At 49.8% G+C, this 17,616-nt stretch overlaps 2 protein-coding genes across 4 annotated transcripts; both read right to left on the bottom strand.

Annotated features, from left to right (window-relative positions):
• LOC125725236 (uncharacterized) lies at positions 1-8,965 on the bottom strand. Of its 3 annotated transcripts, none has more exons than XM_049002005.1 (5): positions 8,280-8,965; positions 7,996-8,170; positions 7,509-7,885; positions 7,055-7,310; positions 1-99 (listed from the first exon to the last, which is right to left on the bottom strand). In XM_049002005.1, the coding sequence occupies exons 1-2, from the start codon at positions 8,936-8,938 to the stop codon at positions 8,023-8,025; spliced, it is 807 nt and encodes a 268-aa protein (XP_048857962.1). In that variant the 5' UTR covers positions 8,939-8,965; the 3' UTR covers positions 1-99; positions 7,055-7,310; positions 7,509-7,885; positions 7,996-8,022. The 3 variants fall into 3 exon arrangements, with proteins under 3 accessions (XP_048857962.1, XP_048857961.1, XP_048857960.1); XM_049002004.1 differs by lacking the exon at positions 1-99 and adding an exon at positions 6,852-6,950; XM_049002003.1 differs by lacking the exon at positions 1-99 and having other exon boundaries at positions 6,864-7,310.
• Positions 2,072-11,650, bottom strand: LOC125725262 (uncharacterized). Its single transcript, XM_049002031.1, has 6 exons — positions 11,529-11,650; positions 11,169-11,338; positions 11,027-11,077; positions 2,978-3,441; positions 2,339-2,663; positions 2,072-2,197 (listed from the first exon to the last, which is right to left on the bottom strand). The coding sequence occupies exons 2-6, from the start codon at positions 11,256-11,258 to the stop codon at positions 2,072-2,074; spliced, it is 1,056 nt and encodes a 351-aa protein (XP_048857988.1). The 5' UTR covers positions 11,259-11,338; positions 11,529-11,650.
• Positions 11,651-17,616: the final 5,966 nt, after the last annotated feature.

The following is a 17,616-nucleotide window of genomic DNA, read 5'->3' as shown; positions in this document are numbered from 1 at the left end:
CCAGCTGGGTGAAGTGAGCAGAGCTCCAAGCAGATGGCCTCCACCAGTCTGCTCACGTGAGGCCACTGTGCAGGCCTGGTGCCTTGGCCCAGCAGGCAGCTGCCCAAAAAGAATTTAGAAGTTAGGCCAAGCGTAACCCAGCGGCAGAGTATGCATGCCTGGAAATCTGTAATATCATTGGTCTACACAAACGATTAACTCACCGCTTCAGGCTTTCCTTCCCTGCGCACACTGACGTTTTAGAGTGGCTGGCCTTGAACCCGCCCTGAAGGAGCTGCTCCCTGTGCCTCGGTGGGTAGGAGACACGCTGCCTGTCTCTCTCCGGCAGGTTGTTCCAGAGAGAGACGATCATGGCAACGTGACTCTCCGCGACACAGGGCTCGTCGCGTAGCCCCACCAGGTACCTCGCCAGCCTGACCACGCGGTCGTACCCCGGGGCTCCGTCAGGCCTCTGAAAACCTGACAGGATGACAAAGGGAGTAAAGTGTGAGTGGAGTGAAACAGCACTTCAAATTTCCATTAGGCGAATAACTAAATAAATAAATCAATTAATTAATTAATTGACAAATTAATAACTGAATTAAATAAATTAATAAATTATAATTAATTAAAAAAACTCAATGAACATAGATTCTGCTTCTCCGGTTTGGGGCTTACATCATCGCCGCCATCATCATTATCATCTCTGTCGTCGTCGTCAGCAGCTGCAGCTACAGGAGCAGGAGCAGGAGGAGCTGGAGCAGGAGCAGCAGTGCTTGGAGTGCTGGGGCCTGGGTCCGCGGGCAGCCGTGCGTGAGAGGAGGGGATCTCTGCCACAGCGGGTGAGGAGAGCTGAGTGAGGGAGCTGCCCATTAAGTGCAGAGAGGAAATGGTGGGGTCATGTTCCTCTTCCGGGCCTCCCTCTTCAAAGCCCTCATCCTCCAGGCTCTCCAGGACATCGGGGGTGCCATCGGGGGCGTCAGGGTCATGGCCGATGTCCTCCCTCAGCACCAAGCACTGCTGGGAGTAGAGGTACTCCACCCTGATGAGCTCTCCTGCAGCGGAATGAGGGTTACAGAATTACGGCAGATCATACAAAGCCGTAACCCTTACGTGACAGGGTAGATGGTCAGAACTTGGTGATGGTCCACATAGCCACACCTACCTGTGTACTCCCCCGGCTCTGTAGTCCTCAACCAGCTTGCGGCCCAGCAGCCGCCCACCGTAACAACGCAGCACCTGCTCCGGCTGGTCTACCGCTGCCGCCGCTCTGTCCTCGTTCCACTGCGCCAACCCTTCCAGCAAGTAGGCCTGGAAATTCTCCGCGTTCGCAGAGGTGCCTGTAAAAAATAAGGAAGCGCGCGTGTTTAAGTTGCCGATTGACGCACACACGCGCACTCATCCGACGGCAAAAGGCACGCGCGGAAACCGTAAGGAGGACATGCTCACCAGGGATGAAGCGGTTGAGGTGGAGGTGGAACGACTCCGAGGTGGAGCCACGCGCGCAGCGGTAGGTGGGGAGGACGGTGCCTCCCTTGGTCAGCTGCCCCGTCTCCATGTACAGCTGGAATCCAGGAGGGTCTTGGATGCCTCTGGGTGTCCCACATGGCGTCCATCCTTTGGTTGTCCAGCAGGGGGATGCCCATCGTGTCCTTCACGTCCCTGAAGGCCGCCAGCAGCTGAGCGATGAGCTGCTCGGTCTCCTGGGCCCCGCGGGTACGGCGGCGACAGTGCCGAGCCAGCATCTTCGCGGTCAGCCTGCCAGTCAGCTGGTCTTCGCTCAGGCCCACGATGCCCTGCTTCCCCTCCAGTTCCGCCCGAACAGCCTGCATCAGGCGAGCCACGTCTGCACTGTCCCACTCGGAGATGCATGACAACAGCTTCGCCATGAACAGGCCGTAGAGCTGGTGGCTGTCGGTGGTGACGCCCACAGCGAATCTTCTCATCGGGTGCCACACGTCCAGCCTGACGACCAGCTCCTCCCATTCGCAGAACATGGCTGCTGCTCTGGACTTCCCCACCGGCGAGCAGCAGTCCCTGTCCACGTACAGGAGCTTGGGCGGAGGGACTCCAGCTTCGCGGTAGCGCCGCATCAGCCCCGTCGCCATGGGCAACAGCCCATCACCCTCATGGGCATGAGGACTTGCCCGTGCTCGTTGCCCACGTTGGTTGCCCAGGCCATGGTTCTAGCCACCGCGCCCGCCAGCTTCTTGGTCACCTGAAAGAGAGAGAAAAACAAAAAAAATGTCACCATCCATCGCATCGTCCACTTTTCTCGAAAGCCTGTGTGTGTGTGTGAGAGAGAGACAGAGAGAGAGAGAGAGAGAGAGAGAGAGAGAGAGAACGTGGTGAAAATTACCTTCTTTGTGGAATCCATCTTCAAGACGGATCCAAAAATGGAGGTGACCCTGGCCTTCATCTCCCCGATGCGAGCCCTGACATCCTCGGCATGCACCGTGAGGAGCCACTGGGGTGAGGGGACGGGCACCATGGCCGGTGGTGGTGCCACCTGCCGTGCGTCAGCGCCAGGGACCTGAAACCTGTCGCACACTGCCAGATATTGCAGTGTGCGTGCCATCCAGGTCTCACTGTGCTGCTCCCTCAGCTTGTTATACAGCATGGACACGCTGTTGCCCAGGGAGCGCTGACGCATCAGCCTCACCACCTTCAGGTCACAGGACAACCTGTAAGCACAAACAAACAAACAAACACACCCAGAGTTAAAGGTTCATTCAAAATCACCAACCTTTGAACTACACCAAGAGGCAGGTGTGTGTGTCTCTCTCAGGGGGGCAATTGAGGAGGTGTGAAAGAGCACAGTAGGGGGTCTGCGGGACCTAGGCCAGAACAATGGGTGCTAACGACTTCACACGTAGCAAGCCAGCGAGTGGTGACAGCAGATCAAAGCGGCCAAGCTGCCAGATCAGAGAGATCGCAGCAGACACCGGGGCTCCGAGATGTTTGCGTCCCGACGCATCGTCAAGAGAGAAATGCTTACCTATACGTCAGGATGGCCGGAAACTCTGCGCGGTGCGCAGGGTCCAGCTGCTCCAAGACGTCCCGTGACCAGCCCGCCACCTTCTTCTTACACAGACGGCATTCCAGGTACTCCGTGGCCATGAAGTACCAGCCGTCTATGTCCAGCACCCTCCTGACCGTCTTGTACAGGCCGCAGGACGTGAGACGCTGCCCGGCCCGGTGGCAGTTGGGCTGCCTGCACAGGAGCCTGAACGACCAAATGCGGTAGGGCATCCACAGGAAGAAGGGGCGGGTGAAGAAGGGGGCGGGTGAAGCTGGCGGCTGGTGGAACACAGGGCGTGGTGCGGGCGGGTGCCACCACAACTGCAAGGAGTCAATAAGAACGGGCCTTCCGTCCTTATTCCTCCTAAACAGGGCGCGGCTGAGCCACTCGTGCTGCTCCTTTGGAAGCTGGGCCTTCCAGGCTTCTGGAAGGGGGACGTCCTACAAAGACGAGGACAACAATAATAATAATGTCAATACTACCTCGTTCTATTCCGCATTTTTAGCATGAAATAAATAAAGAAGAATGCAGTCATGGGAACATCTCACCTCAGAAGCAGCACGGGAAACCTCTCCCTTCGCGGGGGCTTTCCGAGGAGAGGAGCGTGAAGCGACCGCTTTGGGGGTGGGGGGTGGGGGGCGCGGACAGACTGGCAGCTACATGCCAGTGTTGTTGGAAACATGACATACAGCATTTCTTTTAGTTTATTGCGAGCAGTGTTACAAAGCGACTAGCAGAAGCCGTACTGTTATTTGATTGCACTAAATGATTAAAAAGTAAATAGAGATTGATTGACAAGATGAGCAAGTCAATGAATGAATGAATGAATGAATGATTAATTAAATTGAAAGGCAAGCTTAAGCACAGGGCCACAGGCACGTAAAGAAAAGCTGGTGTGAGTACAAAGTTCTCTATGTAATTATCCTACTACGGCAGACAGGCAGACAGAACATGCAGGCCAATGCAGCCTAGGCTACCAGCACCAAGGACAATAAGGCTAATGTTCAGCTTTGCTGCTTACCTTAACCCACTTCAGCATTTAGGGCTAACAGAGATAAATAATAACAGCAACGACAATGACAGTAAATATAGAGTTCATAGTTTTTGTACCATTTGACAGATTTGTGCGCAATTCACAATAATCTCATTTATTCAAAAATACATTTAGACTCACCTGACGTCTCGTGCTCCGCTGCGCAGGCCAGGAGCTCGGCGTCTGAGGACTCTGACAAACACGAGTGGAAAATATCTGAGTATACAAGTCTGAATAAAAGTACACTGGAGTTAGTTCTGCATGAACTATATTTAAAGTTTACCAGGAGCTGTGGTGGGCGCCTCCTTAGAGGAGCCCGGAACGGCAAGGGGGACCTCGGAGGGCGCAGAGCTGGGCGGTGCCTGCTGCGCATCCCTCATCTGGATGTACTTCTTCAGTACATCCATTCTGGTCCCTGGCTTGCTCGACTGCCCCCTAACCCACTGGACATAGCTGGATGACAGGCGGGGGTGGGGGGGGGGGGGACAGGACATGATTCATCAGTCGTCATTATTAAGAATTATAACCATTACTATTACAAGCACATTTAGCAGGCCACTACTAAGAGTGAGTGCTCACGTCCTATACATGAACTTTAAATAAAACTTTGCACAGACTACAATATGTAAAGCAAAGACTTTACCTCCTCCTCTCCCTGTCCTTCGACTCGTACAGGTCCTTGTAAGTGCAATTCTTGTGTGCGCCGAACCCCACGAGAGTCTTGTGCGACGGAGCCTCCTGGCGCCGACGCTGCCTGATGACCTCGCTCATGCGGGGGAAGGAGCTGGCATACCTGTGTGCATAAATGGAATAAGAGATTGGTTAACATGGGACTTTTGTACTGAAATGTGTGGGATGTGGTGATTTTCTGCCTCGTGGTCTAATCGCTTACCTGAGGAACACATCCTTGTTGCGCGTGACACCGCTCGCCGCTGCAGTGTCGCTCAGGTTGCCGGACTCCTTCTCCGCCTGATGCCCAGCCAGGACCATGGCAGCATATCCAACGTCATTGGACAGGAGCCACTTGAAGGTTTTCCCCCGGTACTGGCCAAACTGGATAGCACACTCGCTTGCCACCAGCCCCTGGTCCCGGGGGTCTCCTCCTCGAGCCGCCACTCTGTTCCTGGCCTCCGTCAATACTGCCGCTGGATCCTTGGCCTGGCTCGGGGTCGTCCCAGTCTGGCCCACGAGGGCTCTCTGGGTGGCCAGTGCCTCGGGTGAGGGGCGCAGGGTGAGCTCCCCACTGTGCTCAAACCGGAAAGCTGGCGCAGAATCCATTTCTGATAGGGGAAAAAATAACAAACGGCTCAATAAATGCAAGCATAACGCAAGACATAATTAAATAAAAATAAAAAATATATATATTGATATATTAACATGCAGTCTTGAAGAATTTTTATTTTATAATTTTAATCAAACAGGGCTGTGTCTATGTTAAACCTGCAGTCTTAGCAAAAAAATAATAATAAATGGCTCAAGAAATGCAAGCATAACGCAAGACATAATTAAATAAAAAAAATACATATTGATATATTAACATGATGCTTGCTGGAGAATTAATAATTTTAAGCAAACAGGGCTGTGCCTATGTTAAAAGTGCATTCTTAGAAAAAAATAAAAAATAACAAACGGCTCAATAAATGCAAGCATAATGATAGACAAAATTAAAAAAAAAAATACATATTGATATATTAAAATGCTTCCTTGAGAATTGTATTTTATAATTTTAATCAAACGGCTGTGTCTGTGTTAAAACTGCATTCCTAGCAAAAAAAAATTAAGAATAATCAATGCAAGCATAACGCAAGAAATAATTGAATAGAAATTTGTTGATATATTAATATAATGCTTCCTTGGGAGTTTTTTTTTTAATCTTTTTAATCAAACAGGAGAACTGCTTCTATATTAAATTACTTGCAAGAAGTATTACTAATGACAAAGGAAAAAAATGTTCTGTACGAATTATTTTTTTAAAATTACATTCTGAGCAGCGGCACTCTTATGAAATATGACATATCGGATCAACATCAAAATGATGACCTGCAATGTACAAAATCGATCGGTGAAAGACCCGAAAAAACAAGAATAACGGGGCGAGATTTCTGCACAAAGTCCGTTAGAAGCTTACCTGTAAGAGCTGTGTAAAACGCCAAAGACGAAGCAAAAGTGCTGACAGATGCGACGATAATGTCCCCGCAGCCTTAGTCCCCATTCATATAAGCGCGCCGGCAGGGAGGCGGGCGGGGTGCACTCGCGGCTCGGCCAATCAGTGGAGGAAATTTTGAGACATCTCGGTGAAACATTTCGTCCCAGAGTGAGGCGGGATATAGCCGTGCCGGCCAATGGCGCAGGGAAACAGTCGCGTACTCTGCCAATCGCGCGGGGACAGTCCTGAAACATTTCAGCGGTGCCGGCCAATGGTGAGCCGTTACAGTTGGAACAGTTGTTTCACTTAAAGCCGAAGATCGTCCACGCAGTAACCCTCAAGGTGGCGCGCGATGTTCTCTGCGGGCCCCGCGCGGGCCCCCGGGCGTCAGAGGGTCCGGCCCCCCCACCCGAGGGGCACCCCTACTTTCCCCCGGAGGCCCCGTCCCGGCGGGTTCTACCGCCCCGCCCCACAGGCGTACCCGGGCGCCGTCGCCGCTTTAAGACGGCCGTCTAGGGCTACGAGACGGGGCTGCGGAGCGGGAGGTTGCGTGTTCGAATCCGGCCTCGGCCGCGCTTCCGAAAACTTCCGAAAGATGCCCCTAAATTGTCTTACCCCTTACCTTGGCAAGACTTACGAGCAATCTTGTGAAAATGTTCAAGAAAATCTGACCAGCTGGGTGAAGTGAGCAGAGCTCCAAGCAGATGGCCTCCACCAGTCTGCTCACGTGAGGCCACTGTGCAGGCCTGGTGCCTTGGCCCAGCAGGCAGCTGCCCAAAAAGAATTTAGAAGTTAGGCCAAGCGTAACCCAGCGGCAGAGTATGCATGCCTGGAAATCTGTAATATCATTGGTCTACACAAACGATTAACTCACCGCTTCAGGCTTTCCTTCCCTGCGCACACTGACGTTTTAGAGTGGCTGGCCTTGAACCCGCCCTGAAGGAGCTGCTCCCTGTGCCTCGGTGGGTAGGAGACACGCTGCCTGTCTCTCTCCGGCAGGTTGTTCCAGAGAGAGACGATCATGGCAACGTGACTCTCCGCGACACAGGGCTCGTCGCGTAGCCCCACCAGGTACCTCGCCAGCCTGACCACGCGGTCGTACCCCGGGGCTCCGTCAGGCCTCTGAAAACCTGACAGGATGACAAAGGGAGTAAAGTGTGAGTGGAGTGAAACAGCACTTCAAATTTCCATTAGGCGAATAACTAAATAAATAAATCAATTAATTAATTAATTGACAAATTAATAACTGAATTAAATAAATTAATAAATTATAATTAATTAAAAAAACTCAATGAACATAGATTCTGCTTCTCCGGTTTGGGGCTTACATCATCGCCGCCATCATCATTATCATCTCTGTCGTCGTCGTCAGCAGCTGCAGCTACAGGAGCAGGAGCAGGAGGAGCTGGAGCAGGAGCAGCAGTGCTTGGAGTGCTGGGGCCTGGGTCCGCGGGCAGCCGTGCGTGAGAGGAGGGGATCTCTGCCACAGCGGGTGAGGAGAGCTGAGTGAGGGAGCTGCCCATTAAGTGCAGAGAGGAAATGGTGGGGTCATGTTCCTCTTCCGGGCCTCCCTCTTCAAAGCCCTCATCCTCCAGGCTCTCCAGGACATCGGGGGTGCCATCGGGGGCGTCAGGGTCATGGCCGATGTCCTCCCTCAGCACCAAGCACTGCTGGGAGTAGAGGTACTCCACCCTGATGAGCTCTCCTGCAGCGGAATGAGGGTTACAGAATTACGGCAGATCATACAAAGCCGTAACCCTTACGTGACAGGGTAGATGGTCAGAACTTGGTGATGGTCCACATAGCCACACCTACCTGTGTACTCCCCCGGCTCTGTAGTCCTCAACCAGCTTGCGGCCCAGCAGCCGCCCACCGTAACAACGCAGCACCTGCTCCGGCTGGTCTACCGCTGCCGCCGCTCTGTCCTCGTTCCACTGCGCCAACCCTTCCAGCAAGTAGGCCTGGAAATTCTCCGCGTTCGCAGAGGTGCCTGTAAAAAATAAGGAAGCGCGCGTGTTTAAGTTGCCGATTGACGCACACACGCGCACTCATCCGACGGCAAAAGGCACGCGCGGAAACCGTAAGGAGGACATGCTCACCAGGGATGAAGCGGTTGAGGTGGAGGTGGAACGACTCCGAGGTGGAGCCACGCGCGCAGCGGTAGGTGGGGAGGACGGTGCCTCCCTTGGTCAGCTGCCCCGTCTCCATGTACAGCTGGAATCCAGGAGGGTCTTGGATGCCTCTGGGTGTCCCACATGGCGTCCATCCTTTGGTTGTCCAGCAGGGGGATGCCCATCGTGTCCTTCACGTCCCTGAAGGCCGCCAGCAGCTGAGCGATGAGCTGCTCGGTCTCCTGGGCCCCGCGGGTACGGCGGCGACAGTGCCGAGCCAGCATCTTCGCGGTCAGCCTGCCAGTCAGCTGGTCTTCGCTCAGGCCCACGATGCCCTGCTTCCCCTCCAGTTCCGCCCGAACAGCCTGCATCAGGCGAGCCACGTCTGCACTGTCCCACTCGGAGATGCATGACAACAGCTTCGCCATGAACAGGCCGTAGAGCTGGTGGCTGTCGGTGGTGACGCCCACAGCGAATCTTCTCATCGGGTGCCACACGTCCAGCCTGACGACCAGCTCCTCCCATTCGCAGAACATGGCTGCTGCTCTGGACTTCCCCACCGGCGAGCAGCAGTCCCTGTCCACGTACAGGAGCTTGGGCGGAGGGACTCCAGCTTCGCGGTAGCGCCGCATCAGCCCCGTCGCCATGGGCAACAGCCCATCACCCTCATGGGCATGAGGACTTGCCCGTGCTCGTTGCCCACGTTGGTTGCCCAGGCCATGGTTCTAGCCACCGCGCCCGCCAGCTTCTTGGTCACCTGAAAGAGAGAGAAAAACAAAAAAAATGTCACCATCCATCGCATCGTCCACTTTTCTCGAAAGCCTGTGTGTGTGTGTGAGAGAGAGACAGAGAGAGAGAGAGAGAGAGAGAGAGAGAGAGAGAACGTGGTGAAAATTACCTTCTTTGTGGAATCCATCTTCAAGACGGATCCAAAAATGGAGGTGACCCTGGCCTTCATCTCCCCGATGCGAGCCCTGACATCCTCGGCATGCACCGTGAGGAGCCACTGGGGTGAGGGGACGGGCACCATGGCCGGTGGTGGTGCCACCTGCCGTGCGTCAGCGCCAGGGACCTGAAACCTGTCGCACACTGCCAGATATTGCAGTGTGCGTGCCATCCAGGTCTCACTGTGCTGCTCCCTCAGCTTGTTATACAGCATGGACACGCTGTTGCCCAGGGAGCGCTGACGCATCAGCCTCACCACCTTCAGGTCACAGGACAACCTGTAAGCACAAACAAACAAACAAACACACCCAGAGTTAAAGGTTCATTCAAAATCACCAACCTTTGAACTACACCAAGAGGCAGGTGTGTGTGTCTCTCTCAGGGGGGCAATTGAGGAGGTGTGAAAGAGCACAGTAGGGGGTCTGCGGGACCTAGGCCAGAACAATGGGTGCTAACGACTTCACACGTAGCAAGCCAGCGAGTGGTGACAGCAGATCAAAGCGGCCAAGCTGCCAGATCAGAGAGATCGCAGCAGACACCGGGGCTCCGAGATGTTTGCGTCCCGACGCATCGTCAAGAGAGAAATGCTTACCTATACGTCAGGATGGCCGGAAACTCTGCGCGGTGCGCAGGGTCCAGCTGCTCCAAGACGTCCCGTGACCAGCCCGCCACCTTCTTCTTACACAGACGGCATTCCAGGTACTCCGTGGCCATGAAGTACCAGCCGTCTATGTCCAGCACCCTCCTGACCGTCTTGTACAGGCCGCAGGACGTGAGACGCTGCCCGGCCCGGTGGCAGTTGGGCTGCCTGCACAGGAGCCTGAACGACCAAATGCGGTAGGGCATCCACAGGAAGAAGGGGCGGGTGAAGAAGGGGGCGGGTGAAGCTGGCGGCTGGTGGAACACAGGGCGTGGTGCGGGCGGGTGCCACCACAACTGCAAGGAGTCAATAAGAACGGGCCTTCCGTCCTTATTCCTCCTAAACAGGGCGCGGCTGAGCCACTCGTGCTGCTCCTTTGGAAGCTGGGCCTTCCAGGCTTCTGGAAGGGGGACGTCCTACAAAGACGAGGACAACAATAATAATAATGTCAATACTACCTCGTTCTATTCCGCATTTTTAGCATGAAATAAATAAAGAAGAATGCAGTCATGGGAACATCTCACCTCAGAAGCAGCACGGGAAACCTCTCCCTTCGCGGGGGCTTTCCGAGGAGAGGAGCGTGAAGCGACCGCTTTGGGGGTGGGGGGTGGGGGGCGCGGACAGACTGGCAGCTACATGCCAGTGTTGTTGGAAACATGACATACAGCATTTCTTTTAGTTTATTGCGAGCAGTGTTACAAAGCGACTAGCAGAAGCCGTACTGTTATTTGATTGCACTAAATGATTAAAAAGTAAATAGAGATTGATTGACAAGATGAGCAAGTCAATGAATGAATGAATGAATGAATGATTAATTAAATTGAAAGGCAAGCTTAAGCACAGGGCCACAGGCACGTAAAGAAAAGCTGGTGTGAGTACAAAGTTCTCTATGTAATTATCCTACTACGGCAGACAGGCAGACAGAACATGCAGGCCAATGCAGCCTAGGCTACCAGCACCAAGGACAATAAGGCTAATGTTCAGCTTTGCTGCTTACCTTAACCCACTTCAGCATTTAGGGCTAACAGAGATAAATAATAACAGCAACGACAATGACAGTAAATATAGAGTTCATAGTTTTTGTACCATTTGACAGATTTGTGCGCAATTCACAATAATCTCATTTATTCAAAAATACATTTAGACTCACCTGACGTCTCGTGCTCCGCTGCGCAGGCCAGGAGCTCGGCGTCTGAGGACTCTGACAAACACGAGTGGAAAATATCTGAGTATACAAGTCTGAATAAAAGTACACTGGAGTTAGTTCTGCATGAACTATATTTAAAGTTTACCAGGAGCTGTGGTGGGCGCCTCCTTAGAGGAGCCCGGAACGGCAAGGGGGACCTCGGAGGGCGCAGAGCTGGGCGGTGCCTGCTGCGCATCCCTCATCTGGATGTACTTCTTCAGTACATCCATTCTGGTCCCTGGCTTGCTCGACTGCCCCCTAACCCACTGGACATAGCTGGATGACAGGCGGGGGTGGGGGGGGGGGGGACAGGACATGATTCATCAGTCGTCATTATTAAGAATTATAACCATTACTATTACAAGCACATTTAGCAGGCCACTACTAAGAGTGAGTGCTCACGTCCTATACATGAACTTTAAATAAAACTTTGCACAGACTACAATATGTAAAGCAAAGACTTTACCTCCTCCTCTCCCTGTCCTTCGACTCGTACAGGTCCTTGTAAGTGCAATTCTTGTGTGCGCCGAACCCCACGAGAGTCTTGTGCGACGGAGCCTCCTGGCGCCGACGCTGCCTGATGACCTCGCTCATGCGGGGGAAGGAGCTGGCATACCTGTGTGCATAAATGGAATAAGAGATTGGTTAACATGGGACTTTTGTACTGAAATGTGTGGGATGTGGTGATTTTCTGCCTCGTGGTCTAATCGCTTACCTGAGGAACACATCCTTGTTGCGCGTGACACCGCTCGCCGCTGCAGTGTCGCTCAGGTTGCCGGACTCCTTCTCCGCCTGATGCCCAGCCAGGACCATGGCAGCATATCCAACGTCATTGGACAGGAGCCACTTGAAGGTTTTCCCCCGGTACTGGCCAAACTGGATAGCACACTCGCTTGCCACCAGCCCCTGGTCCCGGGGGTCTCCTCCTCGAGCCGCCACTCTGTTCCTGGCCTCCGTCAATACTGCCGCTGGATCCTTGGCCTGGCTCGGGGTCGTCCCAGTCTGGCCCACGAGGGCTCTCTGGGTGGCCAGTGCCTCGGGTGAGGGGCGCAGGGTGAGCTCCCCACTGTGCTCAAACCGGAAAGCTGGCGCAGAATCCATTTCTGATAGGGGAAAAAATAACAAACGGCTCAATAAATGCAAGCATAACGCAAGACATAATTAAATAAAAATAAAAAATATATATATTGATATATTAACATGCAGTCTTGAAGAATTTTTATTTTATAATTTTAATCAAACAGGGCTGTGTCTATGTTAAACCTGCAGTCTTAGCAAAAAAATAATAATAAATGGCTCAAGAAATGCAAGCATAACGCAAGACATAATTAAATAAAAAAAATACATATTGATATATTAACATGATGCTTGCTGGAGAATTAATAATTTTAAGCAAACAGGGCTGTGCCTATGTTAAAAGTGCATTCTTAGAAAAAAATAAAAAATAACAAACGGCTCAATAAATGCAAGCATAATGATAGACAAAATTAAAAAAAAAAATACATATTGATATATTAAAATGCTTCCTTGAGAATTGTATTTTATAATTTTAATCAAACGGCTGTGTCTGTGTTAAAACTGCATTCCTAGCAAAAAAAAATTAAGAATAATCAATGCAAGCATAACGCAAGAAATAATTGAATAGAAATTTGTTGATATATTAATATAATGCTTCCTTGGGAGTTTTTTTTTTAATCTTTTTAATCAAACAGGAGAACTGCTTCTATATTAAATTACTTGCAAGAAGTATTACTAATGACAAAGGAAAAAAATGTTCTGTACGAATTATTTTTTTAAAATTACATTCTGAGCAGCGGCACTCTTATGAAATATGACATATCGGATCAACATCAAAATGATGACCTGCAATGTACAAAATCGATCGGTGAAAGACCCGAAAAAACAAGAATAACGGGGCGAGATTTCTGCACAAAGTCCGTTAGAAGCTTACCTGTAAGAGCTGTGTAAAACGCCAAAGACGAAGCAAAAGTGCTGACAGATGCGACGATAATGTCCCCGCAGCCTTAGTCCCCATTCATATAAGCGCGCCGGCAGGGAGGCGGGCGGGGTGCACTCGCGGCTCGGCCAATCAGTGGAGGAAATTTTGAGACATCTCGGTGAAACATTTCGTCCCAGAGTGAGGCGGGATATAGCCGTGCCGGCCAATGGCGCAGGGAAACAGTCGCGTACTCTGCCAATCGCGCGGGGGACAGTCCTGAAACATTTCAGCGGTGCCGGCCAATGGTGAGCCGTTACAGTTGGAACAGTTGTTTCACTTAAAGCCGAAGATCGTCCACGCAGTAACCCTCTGTAGGCTGACCCTCTGTAGGCTGACCCTCTGTAGGCTGACCCTCTGTAGGCTGACCCTCTGTAGGCTGGATCTCTGTAGGCTGGATCTCTATAGGCTGACCCTCTGTAGGCTGACCCTCTGTAGGCTGGGTCTCTGTAGGCTGGATCTCTGTAGGCTGACCCTCTGTAGGCTGACCCTCTGTAGGCTGACCCTCTGTAGGCTGGGTCTCTGTAGGCTGACCCTCTGTAGGCTGACCCTCTGTAGGCTGACCCTCTGTAGGCTGGATCTCTGTAGGCTGGATCTCTGTAGGCTGACCCTCTGTAGGCTGACCCTCTGTAGGCTGGGTCTCTGTAGGCTGACCCTCTGTAGGCTGGTTGTGTCTGCAAAAGACTCGGACATTCTGTGTTGGAGCGAGTGTTGTATGAGTATGAAAGAAACCCTGTGAAAGTGAGAGAGCGTAGAATGAGAGGAGGTGTGTCCGACGTTATCCTCCTCCAATGAACGCTTTGCACCCTCCCTCCTGCAACGGTTCGGATGTGTGTCTGTGAAAAGTGCCGGGGAGGGGAGGGGGAGTGTGGGTGGGGGTAGTGCGTGACCCCCACCTCCGCAGCGCTCCCACGTTTGTGCACCTGTCTGTCGGCTAAGTGACAGAATAGAAAAGCCACACATCAAATTGACATTTTGTCTTACAGTATATAACAAGCTATTTTTTGTTTGAAGTTGGGGGGTCCGGTAGTTTTACACATACCCTGTTTAGTTTTTCCCATGCACCTGTTATTTTCCCACGTCATAGATCATCCCTGGGTCGAGCTTACCGTCGGTGTCTGCGCATAACTACAAACGAAATAAACACCGTGACGATCAAAAAAAAAATTAGGAATCCCCGGTCACCTAAAACTTGACACGACATTAAAGAATCCTAAGAAAAAAAAAAAAGTTTGTCTAATGCAAAAGATGCATGTCGGGAGTACCACGCCCGCCCCCCAGAGGGCCGTGGGTAATATAACAAGCTTCGAGCAGTAGGCCTAACAATAAGAAGTAATACAGAGAATATAGATACAGACATGTCCGACACGCCCGAAATGAAAGATTCTACGGCACGGTCAAAGATTCAGGAGGAGGAGGATGGTGTACGGCTCCCAGGAAGATTCGTACGGCATGTAGATGGGTACCTACGATGCGAGCGTCAGGATACCTGAGGGCTACCTGGGAGATGCCCAACGGGGATAAACTGATCTGGCTGTTTGACTACGATGAGGAGGAACTGCACATGTTTCAGATCGCCGTAGACGGCACAGACCCTGCGAAAGACCTGCATCTGCTGAGTTTCTCTGAAGATGAACGGGAAAACTTGAAGTCTATCGGCATCCCAATGATGAAAGCGACCTCCAACCCTGACAATCGGGGGAACATCTACAATATGGCCATGCAGTTTAAAAATCCTGACGAAGGTACAGATCGGAGGACCTTTATAAAGTGGGACGTGACCGGGGAGCTGCGGGACAGAATGCTGAATATATGTCAGCGGCCTAAATGCGACTGTTTTGGGTTGAGAATACCGTTTGTGATTTGGATGCGGATGTTTGAAGAAAAGGGGGATTTCTTCCACTCGCTGTTCAAGGATAGTCGGGGGCGTAAGGAGATGCAAGCGTTGAAAAAACGTGTAATGTAATATCCATGTCTGGGGTGAGCAAAAGATCGGAATGCTAGCAATGGGGAAGAACAGACAACCATTATCAAGTAGTGTATCATTTTACAGATGTTACACCAAATGTATGCATTTATCAAATGTGTTGTTAATTTGTTAATTTACCTTGAACATAGTTATACATTGTTTATTTTTCAAACATGTTACACAAATTGTATAAATTTATCAGATGAGTTTTTTTTTGGTAATATAACGACCATAGATTTTTAGTCGCACAAATGTTTTAAGAAGTAACATGAAAGTTTTTCAAAGTAAGATGTACAGATGTTTTAAAATGTAACATGAAAGTTTTTCAAAGTAAGATGTACAAATGTTTTAAAATGTAACATGAAAGTTTTTTCAAAGTAAGATGTAAAGATGTTTTAAGATGTAAGATGTTTGGGTGTTATATTTTCCAGAGGCGTTTTTACAAGAACATTTTGTTATGTGTTTGCAACCCAAGCGTATTTTTAAAATGTACAAAGTTTTATGCATTCATTCTGTGAATTAGTTTTGAAATCTAATATGAACATGGCTTTTATTTTACAAGAGCAAAGTTGTAAAAATTTTGTAGGCTTTTTATCAAAGGAGATTTTGTTAATGTAACACGAAGTTTTTTTTATTTTCAGATTTGCACAAGTGTTTTAAAATGTATCATGTATATGTCTGTTGTATTTTTCAAGCTGGTACAAAAATGTTTGTGTACATTTATCAAAGTTTTTAAAAATGTAACATGACCGGGTGTTTTATTATTCAAAATAAAAGTTGCACATATGTTTTGTTATATGTATGCAGCACGGTCGTGTTTTTAAAATGTACTAATTTTGGGGGGTGGTGGGAATAAAGTGTATTTAAAGGGGTACCTCTCATGGAATCTACCAATCTTTTACCAGCTGATGAACCCTGAGCCACACGGGGACTGGGGGTTATAACCGTGACTCGACACCTAGGCATTAGATCCTTATGTCAGCAATGGTCCCCATGCATGTACCCAGTGTAGGGTCAGGTCCAGAGAACTATGAGTGCACCTGGTTAATAGCATTTATACTACGGGACCGTTGAATGCTTGAATCTGATTGGCTGACGAACGTTCTGAGGTGTGCAATTATTTTCAGGGAAACGCACGCCGAACGTAGTTCCAGGCAGCTCTCTTGACCGCATTACAGTTCCATATCACTTCGCATAGTTAACTGTAATAATATTGCAATAAATAGAAAAATGCAACGAACAAATAAATAATTAAATGAATAAATATATATGCACAAGCTTTTCTGTCTCATTACTGCAATCACACGTCCTTGCACACGCACACTACGGTTACAAACACACAAAAACGTGTTGTCAGCGCTGCCCTGACGATTTTATCAGTTAGCCTAGTGTAGCAACTTAAAGGCTACACATGACATTTCTCACTAGCGAAGTAATAACAGCGCTGCATCTTAAAGCAGACTTACAGTTTAGAGACGGTGCTTCAGAACACTGTTGAGGGACACACAGAGGTAGCCTAATTCATACAAGCTCTCTCTCTCTGTTTCTCTTTCTCTGTGTCTCTGTCTCTCTCGCTCTCTTTCTAATAACTTCATTATTAACTGCATTAGTCTGCTATCAACGGCTCAAGCCTCCATTGGCAGCTTTAAAATGACGTTTTGGAACTAGCAAAAGAGTCGTTGGATGAGATGCGGAAGAAATAATCCTACTCACAATAGCGATTTAAGTAGAAAAATCGGACGAATCCCTTGAAATATATCATCTGATCGATGTCTTGAGGTGTGGCAACCGTAGTATAAGCGGAATAATTGACTCCGGACCGTTGAATTACTAAAAAATAATGCACACCTGAGGTGTAACTCCGCTTCGCGTCGTGGCCGCATCACCACCTCGGGTGTGCATTATTTTTTAATAATTCAATGGCCCGTCGACAATTATTCCTTACTTAATTTATAACAGTAGGAGCTAGTAAACTGCATTTAGCAGTCGCATTAAAACACATTAAAGACTTTAAAGAATAAAGCCTTAATTATTTTTTAATAAAGATGGCTTTTCAGTAAATGTTGGCTTTCCTACAAGGTGACCCCCGAGGCCTATGCTTATAGCATCCGGGTGCCTGATTTGAGATGCTTACTGAGGATGCCATGTTAACACCGGTAACTGAGCTGCACCATGTGTCACACTTAATGAAACTTAGTCCTAATTCAACAGAACCAGTCGTCATCCACTTTGCAGTGAGATTTCTGAGCGAAAAGTGAGCGAAGTTTCATTTTCTTACTTTACCACCTATCGGTCGGTAATATGTCGGACACGTCAATGGCACTGAGCGCGAGGGAGTGTGCGGTGTGGCACGAGCTGCTAGCTGATGTAACGCTGCGAACAGTGGGGCTCTTACGTTTTTAAGATGCGGCTAACTATCCCCGAGACACTTTAGCCAGGTTCGTGTATATTTGCTCTTAATGCTGCTGTCAACGCCAGGAGGGAGCTGGCTAGCAATAACATTTTTAGCTGCTTTTAAAGCTTGCTGTATTTTTCATTCAGTACATACACTAATTATTCAAGAATATTCTAATGGAACGGTAATTCAAC

This window comes from Brienomyrus brachyistius, unplaced genomic scaffold (genome assembly GCF_023856365.1).
Source record: "Brienomyrus brachyistius isolate T26 unplaced genomic scaffold, BBRACH_0.4 scaffold63, whole genome shotgun sequence".
In the NCBI taxonomy this organism is placed as follows: Eukaryota; Metazoa; Chordata; class Actinopteri; order Osteoglossiformes; family Mormyridae; genus Brienomyrus; species Brienomyrus brachyistius.
This window is presented reverse-complemented; position numbering and strand designations above follow the sequence as displayed.